We start from the raw sequence: 16,448 nt of genomic DNA on the forward strand, positions 1-16,448 counted from the left end.
AATAGTCCTCATTCCAAAAGCTAATGCTTAAGTTCTCACTCTGTGGTTACTCTCAACAAATCTCACCACACAAGCGCCGGTAGTCAGCATTTTACTAAATAATACACTCACCCCATATTTTTCAGCTATCCCTATGACTTTTCCACTTTTTCGACTTTTCTTATGAAATTCCACAATATCAGTTCTCTGAAGAATGTTTATGGGAGATTATGAGGAGCTTTCTGTAGCATTCACTCCAAATATTGCCTAGTGCAATTCTCAAACGCTGGCAAGTACGTGCCATCGAGAGGATACAATGTAAATTTAGGTACCTTTGAATTAAGGAATGAAAATGACTAAGTGTGCGCAACAAAAATTCCCACAACAGAAGACTTCAAAGAACTTTGCATGTGTTTGATAGGAGCTGTGTGGTTTGGGAGTGACATGAAAAACTAGTCCCAAACCCTCCTTTCCATATTTGATTGGAAGTCTACACACGCCCAAAATAGTAGAGTGCCAGAGGGATTTGCGATCCCTTTCTTGACATTGCACATGGCTTTAAATCAAAGATTACTAAAGCTGAGAAGGCTATACGAGTGCATGTCCCGCTGTCCACCCAAAAGGATTTCCTTAGCGTGGATTAGAAGATGGCCGGACGGAGGATTTGGCTGGGACGTTGTCTCTTGTATTGCTGCATCCTCTGCTCTCAGGATTGCTTGGTAATCTAACTAATTGCGTGACTGGAGCAGGGTACTGAAAAACGATAAAGCAACTTACATATGCTAATAAGCCTTCACCTTCTTCATTTAGTAATCAGATGTGCATTATGGATGCGATTAACAAATCAGCAGTGACTGCATGCTAATCTAATTTAATAATCTGGTCGTGAGAGTGGCACTCTCAATATAATAAAAAGACAGGAGTGGCATAATTCAGAGGCATAATTAAGAGTACGGAAAATGGACCAGAAAAGAAAGGTTTCCAATGAATTATCATATAAGAATATTTATACGAAAGAAGAACATGAAAACAGAAGACTGAAGGATATTATTGACAATTAGACCCTCATTACAAGGGCAAACTTCTTCACAGAGGAAGTCTCCTCAATTCCCCTTTCTTACAAAAGGGGTGTTTAAAGGCTATTACATTAGTATACACCTTGAACATAAAGTCTTCCGTTTGGTGCCAGGGTGAAGTACCATGACAATATAAGCAGGTCAACATTCAAAACATGGTCTCAGCCTAGAATACAAGGGCTTCTGCACTGATAGAGGCTCATTCCGTTGAAAGACCTGCAAAAGGTCAGAGTGGAGAAAACTTTAGTATGAAGAAAGTTGAATTTGCTTAAAGAACAATAAGTCTCTGGACCAAATCGAGGGTATCATCATGTTTGCCACCGGCTCATCATTAATTCCAAAGCTACAGAGGAGATGTCAGGTGGTATCAGGAATGGGTGGCCTTGGTATTCACCACCCTACTCATTTGGCAGCACGTGGTAGTGAGTCATAAGAAAAACTTTGGGCTCAAAACATATGTAGTTTACAGATCAAGCACTGAAGGACTGCCATTTAAGATGCTGGTGAAGGCAGTTTTGTGAAATATATCCTTCAACAACACATTTAGGATCTTACACCGCGGAGGAAAGGGTACACAAATACGACGCCAGCTTGTATGTAAAGCTATTTTGGTAGAGTGTTCGGAGGGGCACACTGTTGCAGCACAAAGGTGTTTACCAGAATTACTAAAAATGACAGCTTCTGGCATTGCTATGTGCATGTTTTTTCAGGACAAAGCATAAGATTTGCCCTTCTTTTCAACAAAACTGTCAAATGTTTCAATACTTGAAAATATTATCAAGAAACATCAGCAAGTATTTTTTTCTTTAGGGTACACATTCCCTCGTAGCTACCCATGTTCACTGTAAAACACAATTTCTCTGGAAACACTTTGTGTTCATGTTTAAACTCGGACCCTTGACAAACCTAGTGACTCAGCAGCAGCTTTTTCAAACAATGCTAAATGGCCTGCAACACACCTAAGCAGATCGCTAATAGAGCGCGGCGCTGCTATGGCTCAAAGGAGGTAATTTATCCTACGTCAGATAATCCACACACCCGTGGGGTCAGGAGAGGACCTGACTCGCCAATTCCCCAATGGTGGACCACATTCTGAGGTCCTCTCCCGCTTATTGTAAATAGGGTAGGGTGCCTGCCACTCGAACCTGTTGGTCAGGTTCATGGTTACCAATGGAGGCCATGCCATCAGAAACCCAGTAGTTCCCCCACCTCTAAATGAAACAGATGAGCCACAAGTTAGTGCAGTGGGAGAGCCACCAATTTACGACTGTGCCCCTGCATCAATAAACTCCAAATAGCACCCTGAAGCTTGTTTGCTGCAAAGTTAACAGACGTGCTGGTTTTGGGAGGATAACAGGACTGTCTTTTCAAGAGATGTGACTGATAGAAACTGGAAAGCTTCCTATGTATCTTCTTTACTGATCCTTCACATTGTCTCACCAAATTGTTTAATAATCCTTGTTTATATGGGATCTCTGCACAGTACTGTGATTGAATAAATGCAAGTTGCAAAAAACAGCTTTTTCAAATGTCTCTCAAAATGTCTGAAACAAATCAAGACATTGCTACCTAGACATTGTCTTGGCTGGAGAAAGAGAGCCAATCAAAATGTTCTGATTGCAAAGTTCAAAAACTTCCAATGCTCTGTTGTCCAACAAGAAAAGAGTCTGTTGTGGAGTGATAACTTTTATTGGGCTGATTCAAATAGTTTCAAAATGTTACCTACTACCACATACCTATTCAGAACATACCTCAAACTTCTGAACAACGAAACAACCTGGACTGGCTAACCAAGATGTACTTTCCACGAAGAAGAAAGCTTTAAGTTCTTACTTCATTTAAGACTTACCGAGGATTTTCTACACACCATACACATACTAATTAGTTTACCAGACGCTCTCTACAGCTTTCTTCCTCCTTCTAAATCATTTTTCTCCCACCTCTCCCCACTTGGTTACTAGCAGTGGTTATGACCTCAAGATTTAAAAGTCTTTTTTTTGCTTACCTAAAGTGCACCCGACTCCTTTTTCGAGCTGGTACCCCAGAGAACACCTGCAGGTAAAAGAGCCCTGGGTATTAATGCATGTGGCCTTGGACGGACAGGGGTTAGAAAGACACTCATCCACATCTGAATAGAAGAGAAAAAAGAGGACATAGAAGATTACAGGATGCCAAGAAAAATTGTGGTGGTCATAAGCACCATTAATACAGTCTAAGATCAAGACATACTGGTTTATCCCTAAGCAACTTAATCTAGAGCCCAATTCATAAAGATTACCTGTGGAGCAGATGACCAGATGCCAGAAGCTCTCAAATTTACAGCAGCCACCTTGTTTGATATTCATGAAGACGTGGCCTGAATAAAATCTGACAATGTAAAGTGGATCTTTATGAAGCATTCAAGCAAATCTTTGTGGGTTCCATTTACACAACTCCACATGATTCTCCAAAATATGCTCCCACATCTACAGATTGTGTTACAATGGCAACGTTTGTGACTATAACCTACGTTGGCCGGGGTAAATGCTCACATCTTTAAATTTGCTCCAGATGATATCTTTGTGAATTTGGCCACATGTGTTCATTCCACAAAATACAATTGTTTATGCTCTATAATCAGGAAGGTTGTGATTCTCATGTATGGTGCTGTGTTCTGTGGTGCATCACTCTGTGAAGCAGGTAATGCCAGCTTTTCATAAAGCTCAGTGAAACATAACATAGTATATTCTGCACAATAACCTTCGCGCATTTTTGGTTTTAGTGTCACTTTTTCATTTTTATATATGCAGACTACCAAGTGATTGGTGGAGAGCTAAACTGTTTCTTTATTTGCGTGTGCCTACTTTGGAAATTCCTTGAAGGGACAAAATAATTATAAAGTTTTAATATATGAGAACAACAACTTTTCTCACTGAGTAACTTTTCAGAGGAAAATTCACAGAAGCAATTTATTTTAAACGAAGGTTTCTTATGTGCTCTATTCGAAGAAAAGTAGCAGAAACAAAAATTAGTAAAAATGCATGTTTATACAGCAAAAAATAGACGGGATTAAGAAGTAAACATAAAAGTGATGCAGCTCCCGCAAGAGGAACACGGGTTGTATGTGCAACAGCATACCGGGAGAAACATTAAGAATTCAGAGTAGGAATAACAAATGTTTACTTCCCAACCCTAGGGGGGATAGGGCTATCCATGGGATATTCGATGAGCATGATTTTACTGCTTTAAACACAAATACAGTTGATTTACATTCTGAAGGCAAGGCAAACATACATATATCCATATACTATATACCAGTGGTTCCCAACCTTTTTACTTCTGTGGTCCCCCACTTTATCATTAATGGAACTCAGGGACCACCACTGAATAACCATTGGAATCCAGGGACCCCCACTGAGTCATTACTGGAAGCATGAGATTTAATATGTCAATATTTTTCAATTTTGTAAGCAGTCGCGGACCCCATGAGAAGGCTTCGCGGACCCCCAGGGGTCCCCGGACCACAGGTTGGGAACCACTGCTATATACTATATACCATACTTCCTTTAAACTACAGATGTAGTCTGAAAATGAAAAAAATAACTATTGGTGCTCATTCACAAACAATGTGAATTTTCCTAGTTCTAGTGCGAAGGAAATCTAAGATGTAATTGAAGACAAGAGGTGAGTATAAAATGCAATGTAGCCTTTATTGCTACTCGCAGCTGCAATAATGAAAACCATGGTAAAGTATTATGACACCATCTTCAGGCCCTTCGAAAGGCGGGGCACGCAGAACACAGCCTCCGTATTATAAAGACAGGAACCCGCACCTTCCAACGAGTGTGAAGAACCAGCAGCAATTTTGAATGATCAGAGAGGAAAATTACCAAGGGGGACTAAGTGCTGAAACAGGAAAAGAAAAACTTAGGCCTTATAAGGAAAACCAGAATGTGCCAAAATAGGCTCATCTATCCCAGAATATTCTGGAACTGGAATAGAAGACAACATATGGGCAGAATGCTTCTTGCTTGGGGAAGAGGAAGGGGAGAGGGTAACAGAGAAGCATGGAAACTGCTTCCCTCTGAGTCAGCAAGGCTGGTAGCAATGGCTAAGAAGTTCAGAAACACTGTAGTAAGGCTTGTGAATGCCAGTAGGTACTGGTATAAAGGATAATAGTCTGGAATGCACTTAGGAAGGAACGCCTACTGCTCTCAGGGAGGATTCATTATCTTTCTATGCATTTTCGTTTTTTTTTAAATAAAAGTGGGTAACAGCAGCGTATGTTCAACAAAGCGAGTGATCGTGAGGAATGCACTGTGCATCAAGTATGTTAGAAGGTTGATTAGCAACCTTTTTTTGGGGAAAATGGCTGCTCTATTGCTACTGTGATGAGGCATGTGCAGGGAGGCTGTGAGTGGCATTCCCTGAAAGAGATGTGGGTGCGCAGAAACAGCCTCCGATGCAACTGTTGCCTATTGATGGTGCTCACACTCAAAAAGACAGGACCGGTTGGCATCGCTAGAAGTGGTGGTTGATTGCATTAGGTGTCCTCCCAAGGAGCCAAGAGTGAAGGTCTAGATGATACAGGAGGTAGGCCTGCACCAAGGACGAGCAGGGGGCACATCAAGTGGGGGTGAAGAGGGGTGCTTTAGACTGGTATAAAAACGCTGCATGGAAAGGAGTATGTTGGCGTGGTAAGGCATGACCTACAGTAGAAGGTTAACCACCAAAGGCAGCCAGGATAAATAAATTATGATAGCAGTCATCAGAAAATGTGGAATGGCTAAAATTAGAAATCACAGAAGCGCTTGTGGAAGAAGATGAGGTGACCAGGTGAATGGTCCAAACCAGGGCAGAAGGATCACAGAGTGGTGATGGTCAGAAAAACATAGGGTAGCGAAATGATAAAGGGAGACTGTTGACTAACAGGAATAAATGAACTCTAGCAACTACAAAGGCACAGTTAAGAAAGTGTGTACCACAGTTGGAGAAAAATAATTTTTACTGCCGCACGTCCTCCATAACATTCATCAGCCACACCAAAAGTGAGATTAAGTATTGGACAAACCATCTGTATTTGTAAACAGTGGGGGGGCAAAACAACCAAAGTTACATATATTTGACAATAAAGTCTCACCCACACTGTTGTGGCATAGTTCATCATAGGCTATCCCGTGCCACCATGATAAGATAATACTATCACGGTGGCTCAACCTCAGTGTGATGGTGTGCGAAATAAATGTTGCTGGATAAATACAGGATATAGAATACTTTCAAAACAATCTCTGTGTATACTAGCAAAGGTGTATCCCATTTTAGGGTGCACAAGGCAGGATTAAAATTCACAACAGGGAAAGAAAGCATGAGAGTTTGTGTTTTAAACATCCTATCGGGTGCCAAGATGTTCAACTCTTTTAACAGTCCATAAAGGGCCTCAGGTTTTCATCAGGGCAGGCAGGATCACTAATTTTAACACTGCAATCAAGAGGTAACAGTAAGTTTTACCTTGCAAATCATCCTCCCATGTGTACCCTAAGATACAGGGATATCCTTTGAGTATACACGAGTCACATTGGCCCTGTCTTCCTTGCAGACCCTATAGAGTTACACTAATGCACTTTTTGAGCATAGGTGTACAGTTTCATACTGCCATCCTATTAATAGAGGTGCCAATAGAAAAACATTATTATGAAGGACGGCCATCTAAAACCCAAATTAAGCAGCAACAGCATATCCTCTGCACCCTTCACCTCATTTAAATTATGAGGCAAGGTGGTGGTCATAACGTAGATGTTGTCGCCAGTTGCACTACAGCGAAGAGCATTAAGTGGCAGTATACCTACCAGAAATGGTGTAAGGACCTGCTACTTTAGCATAGCCAACCGTGTGACGCCATTACTGGTGGCATCACTTCTGTGGAAGACTGCCGTGAAATCATGAAAGCCTCAAAATGTCCTTAGCAGGGGTGGAACATGCACAGTGACTGATAGGGTGCTTAATCTCTCTGCCTAGCACGTCTGCATTGACTCATGCTCCGCTGACAGACATCCGGTCACAGAATATTGGCCAGACATGGGAATCAGGCATGCTCATGCTATCCATTCTTATGTTCTTGAACAGTGCTGGTGAAGCAGGAGTTAAGGCTTCCCATACTCATCAATGTCATCCACAATTGTGGACGCCTGGTGATGCTCACCTTAAAGTGTAAGACATGTCCAGCAGTGGACCCCATAGTGGCTGCTCATCTCCTGCTGAGACTGGCACATTCCAAGAAGGAGAGAGCATGCAGGGGCAGATGGCATAGAGGAACAAAAAGCATTACTCCCTTTTTTCCAGGACTGGACTATGACGAAGAAGATGGATAAGAAGGCTTGATTGTGTAAAGCTGACAGTAAGTTGGGCCTAATGGAAAAGAGTATCCCATCGGGCAAAAGCAGTGTTTAATGTCCAACCTGAAAAGCATTGCAGTGAGCTCCAGATTACATGTGGAGGTGGCTCGCTGCTTAACTGCTCAGAATGCCACTGTATGCTCTGAGACCCTCTTACAAGGTGGATCACGCTTCAGGCGATGAAGCCTAAAGCAGACACAATAAAGAACAGAGTAGAAAGAGGGTTTTTTTTCAACCAGGATTCCACGTCTGATGTCAGAGAAAGATTCAGGCCCATATTTATACTTTTTGATGCAAAACTGCGCTATCGCAGTTTTGCGTCAAAAAAATGTGCGCCGTCTAATGCCATTTGGATGCGCCATTCGGGCGTCAAATTTATACTTTGAGGTACGGCGGCGCAACCAACAGGTGGGAGTCATTATTTCGTGACGCAAACAGCGTCAGTCTGTCGTAAGGGAAACCCACGTAAAAGGGACGCAAATCACTGTGGGTCGATTTACGACAGCGCAATCGTGAAAACGCCGTTTTTTTTCACGCTATTGCGTGACATTTTAGCGCGAAAACTGCACTTGCAGGAGAGGAGACCCAAAATGGATCCCAGATGCCCCAACAGACCCCAGGAGGATGAGAGCAGACCAGGACCCAGCCAGGAGGAAGCATACAGGAACCAGGACATGTTAAAGAAAAAAAGAAAGTCTCGCTTCAGTGCAGAGGAGCAGGAAATCCTGGTGAAAGAGGTGACGGAACACCAGCACCAACTTTTCATATCCTCAAAATTGCCACTCAGTAGGAGAGAGGCCATCTGGAAAGAAATTGTGGACAAGATAAACAGTGTGGCTGAAGAACGCCGGACAGTCACCGAGTGTAAGAAACGCTGGCATGACTGTAAACGTAGGACCAAAGAGAAAATGGCCAGGAACAGGAAGGCAGCAATGCAGACTGGAGGGGGGAGTCCAGCACAACAGGAGGCTCTGGACCACATGGAGGAGATGGTCGCAGCCGTCATCCCGGAGGAGATCGTCACAGGGATACAAGGACTGGACAGCGCAGACTACCACGACACAACGCACATGCAGGGTAAGTCGCATGGGGAATTACAATGCAATAATGGGGACTGTAAGCAGGGGGGGGATACCTACTACACAATGCATGTAACTTAGCACATATATGAAGTGGCATGGGGAAAGGGGCACGGCAGGGGGGAATGCCCAGTACTGACCATAGCCGGGGCACGACAAAATACTGCCACCACTACAGTCCCATGGGGACATCCTGTAATTACAACAAGAGAGCCAAGGGAAACCAGTGACAGGTGGGAAGGACACTACCCTGAATCCACATCCAGGCACTTGTTTTGCACAAACTATTCCCCATCAACTAGGTCCCTACCTGTAATGCAGTAGCAAATACAACAACTGCAACTTAACTACCACCACAGTTGACAATAACACCTCTCATCTCTGGGCAGCTATAGTACCAAATGGCAGGAACCCCACCCTGGAACATACATTCCTAAATTAGGGGGTGAGGATGACATCTGCAACTACTCCTAGAAATAAGACAAAGGTACCAGTACACTTAAATGCCGAATGTCCATAACTGACACATACATAAGCCTAAGTAAACAGCAATAGGAGCCACACAGCACTAACGACACACACATGCTGCATACGTCAGGGTCCCTCACGTGCCTGCCTAACAATGCTACATCACAAATGTCATACTGCTCAGACAACAACTTTGACGAGGGGACACAGGCAACTGGTCAATGAAACACATCTGCACAGTCTAACCAAAAAATAGGACATTCATACGATAAACAGGCCAATCCAGTAAGACACACATGAGACCCCATCAGATACAAACATCAACAATGTTTACATCCATACCACATCCTAACATTGACATACATAGGTCATGCCCCCTAACATGTACAGATCATGCAATGTGAATAAAAAGTGTATGGTGCAGGGCCTGTGAGGCAAGTGTGCTGGCAGGGCAGTCACAACACCCACAGTCAGTCAAAGTGTAGCGTGGCAAGTGAAACGTATACTTTGCGCAATAGCCTCAGGCTGGAGGCCTTCGTGCATCTTACCCTGAATGTACTTATACTCATTTGCTCACATCTAAGTGCCTCAGAGCACTTTGCACTAAATGAATCTCATTGCCCTTCCTATCAGTTAATGTAGCAAATAGTCAGTCCTAAGGTGTTGGCAATTAGTCAAATCACCCTGTTTTGCCTACTTCTGCACTGGAGTTTGCCAGAACATATTCACTCTGTGCCCCAGTCAAGGATACCGTCTGGTTCGTTGATGATAGATGTGGTAGGGGTTAAGGTTTGCCATTCCTGCGTAGGGAAACTTTGTCATCACAATGACATATGTCTTTTAAATTCACTTCCTCGTCCCAAGACACGCATGGGGGAGTTTACAAACAGAAAATCACATCTAGATGCTGCCTGCCTTGCTGCTGATGCACAACCAGATCCCAGCCCATTCCTCTGATATGAGGGATGATGTCTCCCCTGTGATTCAGACAGCCAAGCTCCAAACTTAACATGCTGTGCTATATATAGAACAAGCAGAGGGAGAGTAGAAACTGTTAGGCACCATGATAGCTGTGTACCAATGTATTACTCTCCTGCGGACTATTTCAGTTCTAACTGTGTGTATTGTTTTGGTTATTGGGGCTCACACCTAAATTCCTACAAGTCAGTTGTACAATGAAACCTCATATCAAACAAATACTGTCTGTGTCATTTGTGTATGGGAACATACCGGAAAAGATAGAAATGTGTAGGACCTGAGTGACCACCACTTCCCTGAGAAGTTCCAAAGATGTCATGGGCTTGGACTTCTAAACATTCCTCTGTTGTGGGAGACCAGAGGCACTGCTAGTCTGTCTGAGCTAAATAGAATATCTGGGTGACAGAGTTATTTACAAGTGGGTCAAACTTAGTCCCCCACACCATTAGCTATCCTGCTGCCTAGAAAGCCAAGAATCACATGTAGGATAATGAGAGCCCACCCAAACAAATGTCCCTCCCTAACAATAGTGAAACACCGAGGGAGGAGTAGGACAAAAAAATGCATATTCCGAAATAATTACAAATCAACACCTAGAGATGACCTGGCAGGCATGTCTGATAGCTCCATATCATTTATGTGACACACAGGTGGGCCATAGGCCTACAACAATGCCCTATGACAGACAGCAGATACCAAGACAAAATCAGAGTACAAAGTTAAGGCATCCAAAGGCTTGTATCTTAGTGCTAAATGATCTCAACACAGACACACTAATTGTACCCTGTTTCTTTGCAGAGGAACACGTATCTCCTGCCGATATGCCTGTCCATGAGTTCCCTGATGACATGGATGACGAGAACATCAACCTCACACAAGAGACCATTGACATGGTCCTCGAAAGCCTCCAAACCCCCCCTTCAGTAACAAGGAGGAGCCAAGAAGAAGCAGCCACCACAGTAGAACCACCCGCCACCCCAATTGTAAGACCTGCCAGCTCCAACACAGCTGAGGACTCTGACGACACTGGCACCAGCTTCGAAAGAACAGTCGTTGGGGTCCAGCGGGAGCTGGCCAAGGAGGTGCGGGTGGGGATGCAAACTATGGCAGCCAGCCTTGAGGGGGTGCGTTTGTGCATGCTGTCAACTGCTGATCAGGCAGCTGCAATGCAAGCCAGAACATCGCTGTTGGAGGAACTTTTAGTAACACAGAAGGCAATCTGCACAGCTGTCATCCAGTTGACCAAACAACTCCAACAGCAAGCCAGTCAGCGTGTGCACGAATGCAACATCGAACCCCTCAGGGCAGACCTGGCTGCCTACCATCGGGATGTGGCTGCCATTCTGAAAAACCAGCACGCTCTCCTTGCTGCAGTACTGCCCTTCATAACTGGACAGGGATCAGCCCCCGGGATGTCTGCCTCCATGTCTTCTGACACTGAGGTGTGTGTTGCCCCTTCAAAACCAACAACAACAAGGACACACCAGGCAACACACACATCAGAAGAAGAAGACATGGAACAGATAACATTCACTCGCAAGAGTACCCGGAAGCCCTAGTCCCTGCACCATGCCCCACTCTGACCAAGGTCCTACGTTTTGACACATGCCAGCCTCACTCCAACTACCCTCAATGACTGTTCAGCAATCTACTGTTTAACTTGTCCACATTGGCTGTAAATGTTTCTCTCCTACCATTTGGCAATTCCTGTTCCTCTGCACCATCTGTGACATCACCCCAGCATGTCAGGAGCATCATCCACACCCTGTAAATAGGATCACCATTTAAGAATGCACCAGAACGGACTCACCTAACATTGTCAATGGACTTTTTGCACTACTCCACCTAAAAATAAATATCACTTGCACACCTATTGTGTCTCTGTGTCATTTCACACTTCAACTGTGCAGTACATAACTCCAAAGTGGCTGTGTGGCAACCATGTTGATTCTCTATACTACTGTCCTGATTTCATGTATACTGAAACATCTGTGCAGTGGCCAGGAATGCATCATAGCTATACTAGACTGAGGAAAATAACTGATGTAGGGACTAAGCACACACAATCATGCTGTGTTGGACAGAATGAGGCCCCATCCATAGCCATTCGAGACAACTAATGGTGGATGAGAAATGTAGGCACCTTGCGATACTAAAACAATACATTATGCTGTAAAATGAAAGGAATGATAACCAAATTACACTGCATCAATCACCCTTACAGCGTATACTACCATGAAGGAAAGTCATGCTCAAGCAGTACACACATGATGTAGGTCAGCAATGACAGCAACAAGACAAGAGTGTGAACAAATACTCATCTACAAAGCTCTCCCTGAACTTCACAATGCTGTCCGACCTATCTATTTACCTACAAAATCAACTCTGGAAGCACTCTTTGTGAAGTAGGATACATACCAACCCCAAATCTTGATGATCTATGCACACTACCAATGGTGGCTCTCCCACACGGTGGATACTTACCAAGTTAGCACACGGGTAGCTGGCATGTTAAACCTCAATAGCCTGGGGATAGCGAGCATAGGACACAAATGTCATACTAAAACTTTCTGCTACACTGATGTCAAGGCCATGAAAAGGTAGCACCTAACGCATCAGGTAAAGGGTTAACAACATTTTTATTTACAATAAGTAAGAAAAGAGGCAACTAAGGGAAAGATAAACCTACACTAATCTAACCTGACTACTACTAACCCACAACTGTCCCTAACTAACCTAAGCTAAACTTACTCTACACATGTAACGAAACGATCTAAACATCAACCCCCCACCCACCATTATGAGACAAGACACATGCAGGACAACACTTACTAACCTACACACATACTACACTATCCTAAACAAACATATATTTTGTTGTATTTTTTTTGTTTTTATATATATATATATATTTTTTTTAAACAGGAATCCCAGCATTGCCCCCACCCACCCACCCACACAAAAAGATAAGATATAAAGAAGAAGGACCCCCCACCCTCTTACCTAACACTAACTAAGCTAATTACCTACACTTATCCTATAACTAACCCCCCAAACCCAACTAACAGTATGAAATAGGAAAGAGGTGAGAGGGGAGGGGTAAAAGTTCTGGAGGGCAAAATGTCTACGGATTTTGCCTCCGTACTGTTCGCCGGATGGAGCGCACCTTCTTTTTCACCTCAGCCATGTCCTCCGTCAGGGTGTCAACTTTTGCAATCAACCTGTCCAATTTCCTTGACAATGCGTGGAAGTCCGCTGGGTTGATCGGAGGGTCAGTGCAGGTCTGGGTGCCGGTGGAGGTGGATTGTGTTGGTGGAGTGGTGTGGGCACGGGACTGCCCTGCTCCCACCACACGGCTGGGTCCAGGTCTGGATGAGGATGCCTGGTCCGTTGCTGGGTCCACTTGGCCAGACCTGGTGGATGTAGTGGCGGGGGTTGTTGGGGGCACCGTTGGGGGAGCCTGTGGTGTGGCATACCACGCCCCGGAGGCCCGTTCCGAATTGTACCTGCGGGCCATCCTCCGATACCCACACTGCACCTGCAGGATGTGTCTGTACCTCATTGCCCGGCGCTCAAACTGGTTGCGAGCTGCGGCACTCAGGTTTGCAGCTGTGAAGGGAAAAGGCAAATATTGAGCATAGAATTTACAGTGGGTTGAATACCACAATGGGTAATTTGTCCATTACTAGCAATGTATTGGTTGCAGCAATTGTTACAACATAGTTCACGGGAAGGCTCAGAGGAAGTACATGTGAATCATGCATACTGAAGGGCATATCACATATAGCATATCCATGTCTCTACATGATGGATGACATCACCCTAAACTACTCCTACAATTCATACCTAAGCCATTATACATTATGGCACCAGCTCGTCCGCATACTGACTTCACTACATATGTCATTCTATGTGATAAGAATCACACTCCTCACTCAATGGCATTTCGAAAGAGTTGTGTGCTAAGATTGAACCCCTGGCCATGAATCATATGTCGACACTATGGGCCAGATGTAGGAATTGATGGGAAATCAACTAGCAAATTGCAAAGCTGAACGGTGTCTCTGACACCGTCTGCGAGTCACTATGGGGTCCCTAAATCCCACCTCATGAACATCAATGATGTGGGTTCCAACTTGCACCACCTTAGCAACTATGGGCACTCACGGGGATGGAGGCCTGCTGGGAACAGCAGAACTCCATAGACGTGACTGCTTTTAAATGAAGCAAGTTATTTTTCACCAAGTGTAGGCCCTTTATCTGAAAGGAAAATGAGCTGCGATTTGTTTAAATTCACAACAATTGATTGTTCGTAATTTACACAATAATTATTGCTCCCCTAGACCACTGGCTGTTTTGTGCAGGAGTATTTTGGTCCACTCACAAAGGTGAAGGTTCACAATGAGGACCCCTTCCAGTCAGCAAGTTGGTTAGCAGCCACTTCAAGTGGATGATAACAGCTACTCACTTTGCAACCACGTACTCGTTAGCAAATGGGATTGCCTAACACTGTGATTTGCAAGTAGGGCTGGTAAACTCCTTTATTTTTTTACTTTAGAAAAGCATTTTGCGAATATGTACATGACCACCAAAAACATTTTGGATTAGGAAACAGACGTTTGCAACTCACTAACATCAAATTATGCTATTTGCAATGTGGAGACATTTTGCTACATCTGGACCTAGGTACAAACTCAAGTCACAAAAGGTGTTAAGTACGTGTAACATACTGTTTGCTACAGTCCTAGGTACCCTGTTTCACAGTAACATCCCAGACTTTGTGGGTGGTGTGGGAAGAACAAACAACAATCCCATGATCAATGCACAACCAGGAGTGTACAGAAAGTTCAACAAGCATGTGCCTTCACACACAACACCTATGAAGGGCTAGCAACACGTTGGAGTCAGCCCAACCTTGTCACATCCCAGGTCCACACATGTCAAAATGATATGACTTAGCCCAACATAACATACTATTAGTGAGGCATGTTTTACAACACACACAGAGGAGGTAGAACACCCATTCACATGATTCAACAGAACACCTAGGCCATTGCACTCTAGTCACACACACTTCGAGGTCACCTTGTGGAAGTACATGCCCCCGGAAGATCCGACCTACAGTGTACACAGTCCATCCTCAACTAGGAAGAAGCACTTGTCATCGAAGCCATGTGCCTAAGCTATCTGGGAGACTGTCAGTCTGATATGCTGACTCAGTTAATGGCAAGTTCCTGACCAAGTCTAACATTGACCAGTGTATTCAAAATGAGTCATGCTATTCCCAATTGTCGCACTAATTGAATGACCTACTGCCCCTCAATCTGAGAGATGACTAGGTATTGCTTTACCGAAACATTATTCCAATTTGATATCACACCAAAACAACAAAGCCAATGAACGGCCAGCACATCATATCATGAATTGTCCTGAACACACAGTAATCCATCATGCTTCATTTCCAAACAATGTAAATAGCACTTAGGCAACACTCACTGTAGGTATCGGGGTCGTCAAAATGGGCTACCTCACCAACGGTGTACGGGGCTGGTCCACCTGTAAAGCATGAAAGGAAGATTATTCTCAGACTGGGTGAACAGACAAATAATTTCTGTTACAATGACAGTGTGTGAATATTACATGGTAATGATACACTTTCACACATGCTCATCCTGCCTGGCTGACTTTGTATTCTAGATTATCATTGGATGAGTCTCCTGCTCCAGTGACACACCCTACTACACTCATGCAGTGGCCAGGACAGTCATGTGTCGTCCAAGTTACTCCTCCATTAGTAGGCCCGAACAATCATGTGATCCATACATCTCAGCATGTGCATCCCAGAGAGAAACATTCCACAACTGGTTCCCTGAGGACTGCATGACCACTCACAATCAAACAGGCTATGTGGACAGGTTCAACACACAGCAACCAGACACACATGTGACATATGTGTGGACAACATGACTAACTTCATGTGACGTGAAGGCAACACACAGGTGTTGCATCATCATGTGTTTGCAATTTTCGGTCTAGCTATGGCGTCTACATATGTAGGTATGTTGTTTCTACATGACGTACTCACTGGCCATTATGACCAGTAGAGTACAAATAGAGCAGTTCACGTGTTGCTTTTCAGACACAAATGCAACACTACATTCCATGCAGCTACAGCCATCTGGTATGTGTTGCAAAAATGAGGCATCGGCCTGGTAGCATAGGTCTTCATACACACCCGGCAACAAATACACATTTGGACACATATGTATACCTTTGTAGCGCAGCATTTGCATCATTTTGTGACGCAGAGAGGGGGCTACTTAGCAAAATACAAATAGATGTTGCATTTTACTGCTGTTATTGGGTGTACATGTGTAGCAAAAATGGGGATTTATGTGTATGCCCATGGGCCTAGGTTTCCCTAGTATAACACGCAGTCAGCTACTTATTTTGCAGATTGGCTACCAATCATCACATGTTCACGCACACATTCCTAT

General features: G+C 44.0%; 1 protein-coding gene across 1 annotated transcript in view; it reads right to left on the reverse strand.

Annotated features, from left to right (window-relative positions):
• Positions 1–16,448, reverse strand: part of HEG1 (heart development protein with EGF like domains 1) — a 215,594-nt gene that overhangs the window by 69,796 nt on the left and 129,350 nt on the right. Inside the window, exon 4 of the mRNA XM_069224283.1 lies at positions 3,061–3,183. Within this exon, the coding sequence (XP_069080384.1) occupies positions 3,061–3,183 (123 nt within the window). The remainder of the gene's footprint in view (positions 1–3,060; positions 3,184–16,448) is intronic.

The sequence above is a fragment of the Pleurodeles waltl genome, chromosome 3_1 (assembly GCF_031143425.1).
Source record: "Pleurodeles waltl isolate 20211129_DDA chromosome 3_1, aPleWal1.hap1.20221129, whole genome shotgun sequence".
Classification (NCBI taxonomy): Eukaryota; Metazoa; Chordata; class Amphibia; order Caudata; family Salamandridae; genus Pleurodeles; species Pleurodeles waltl.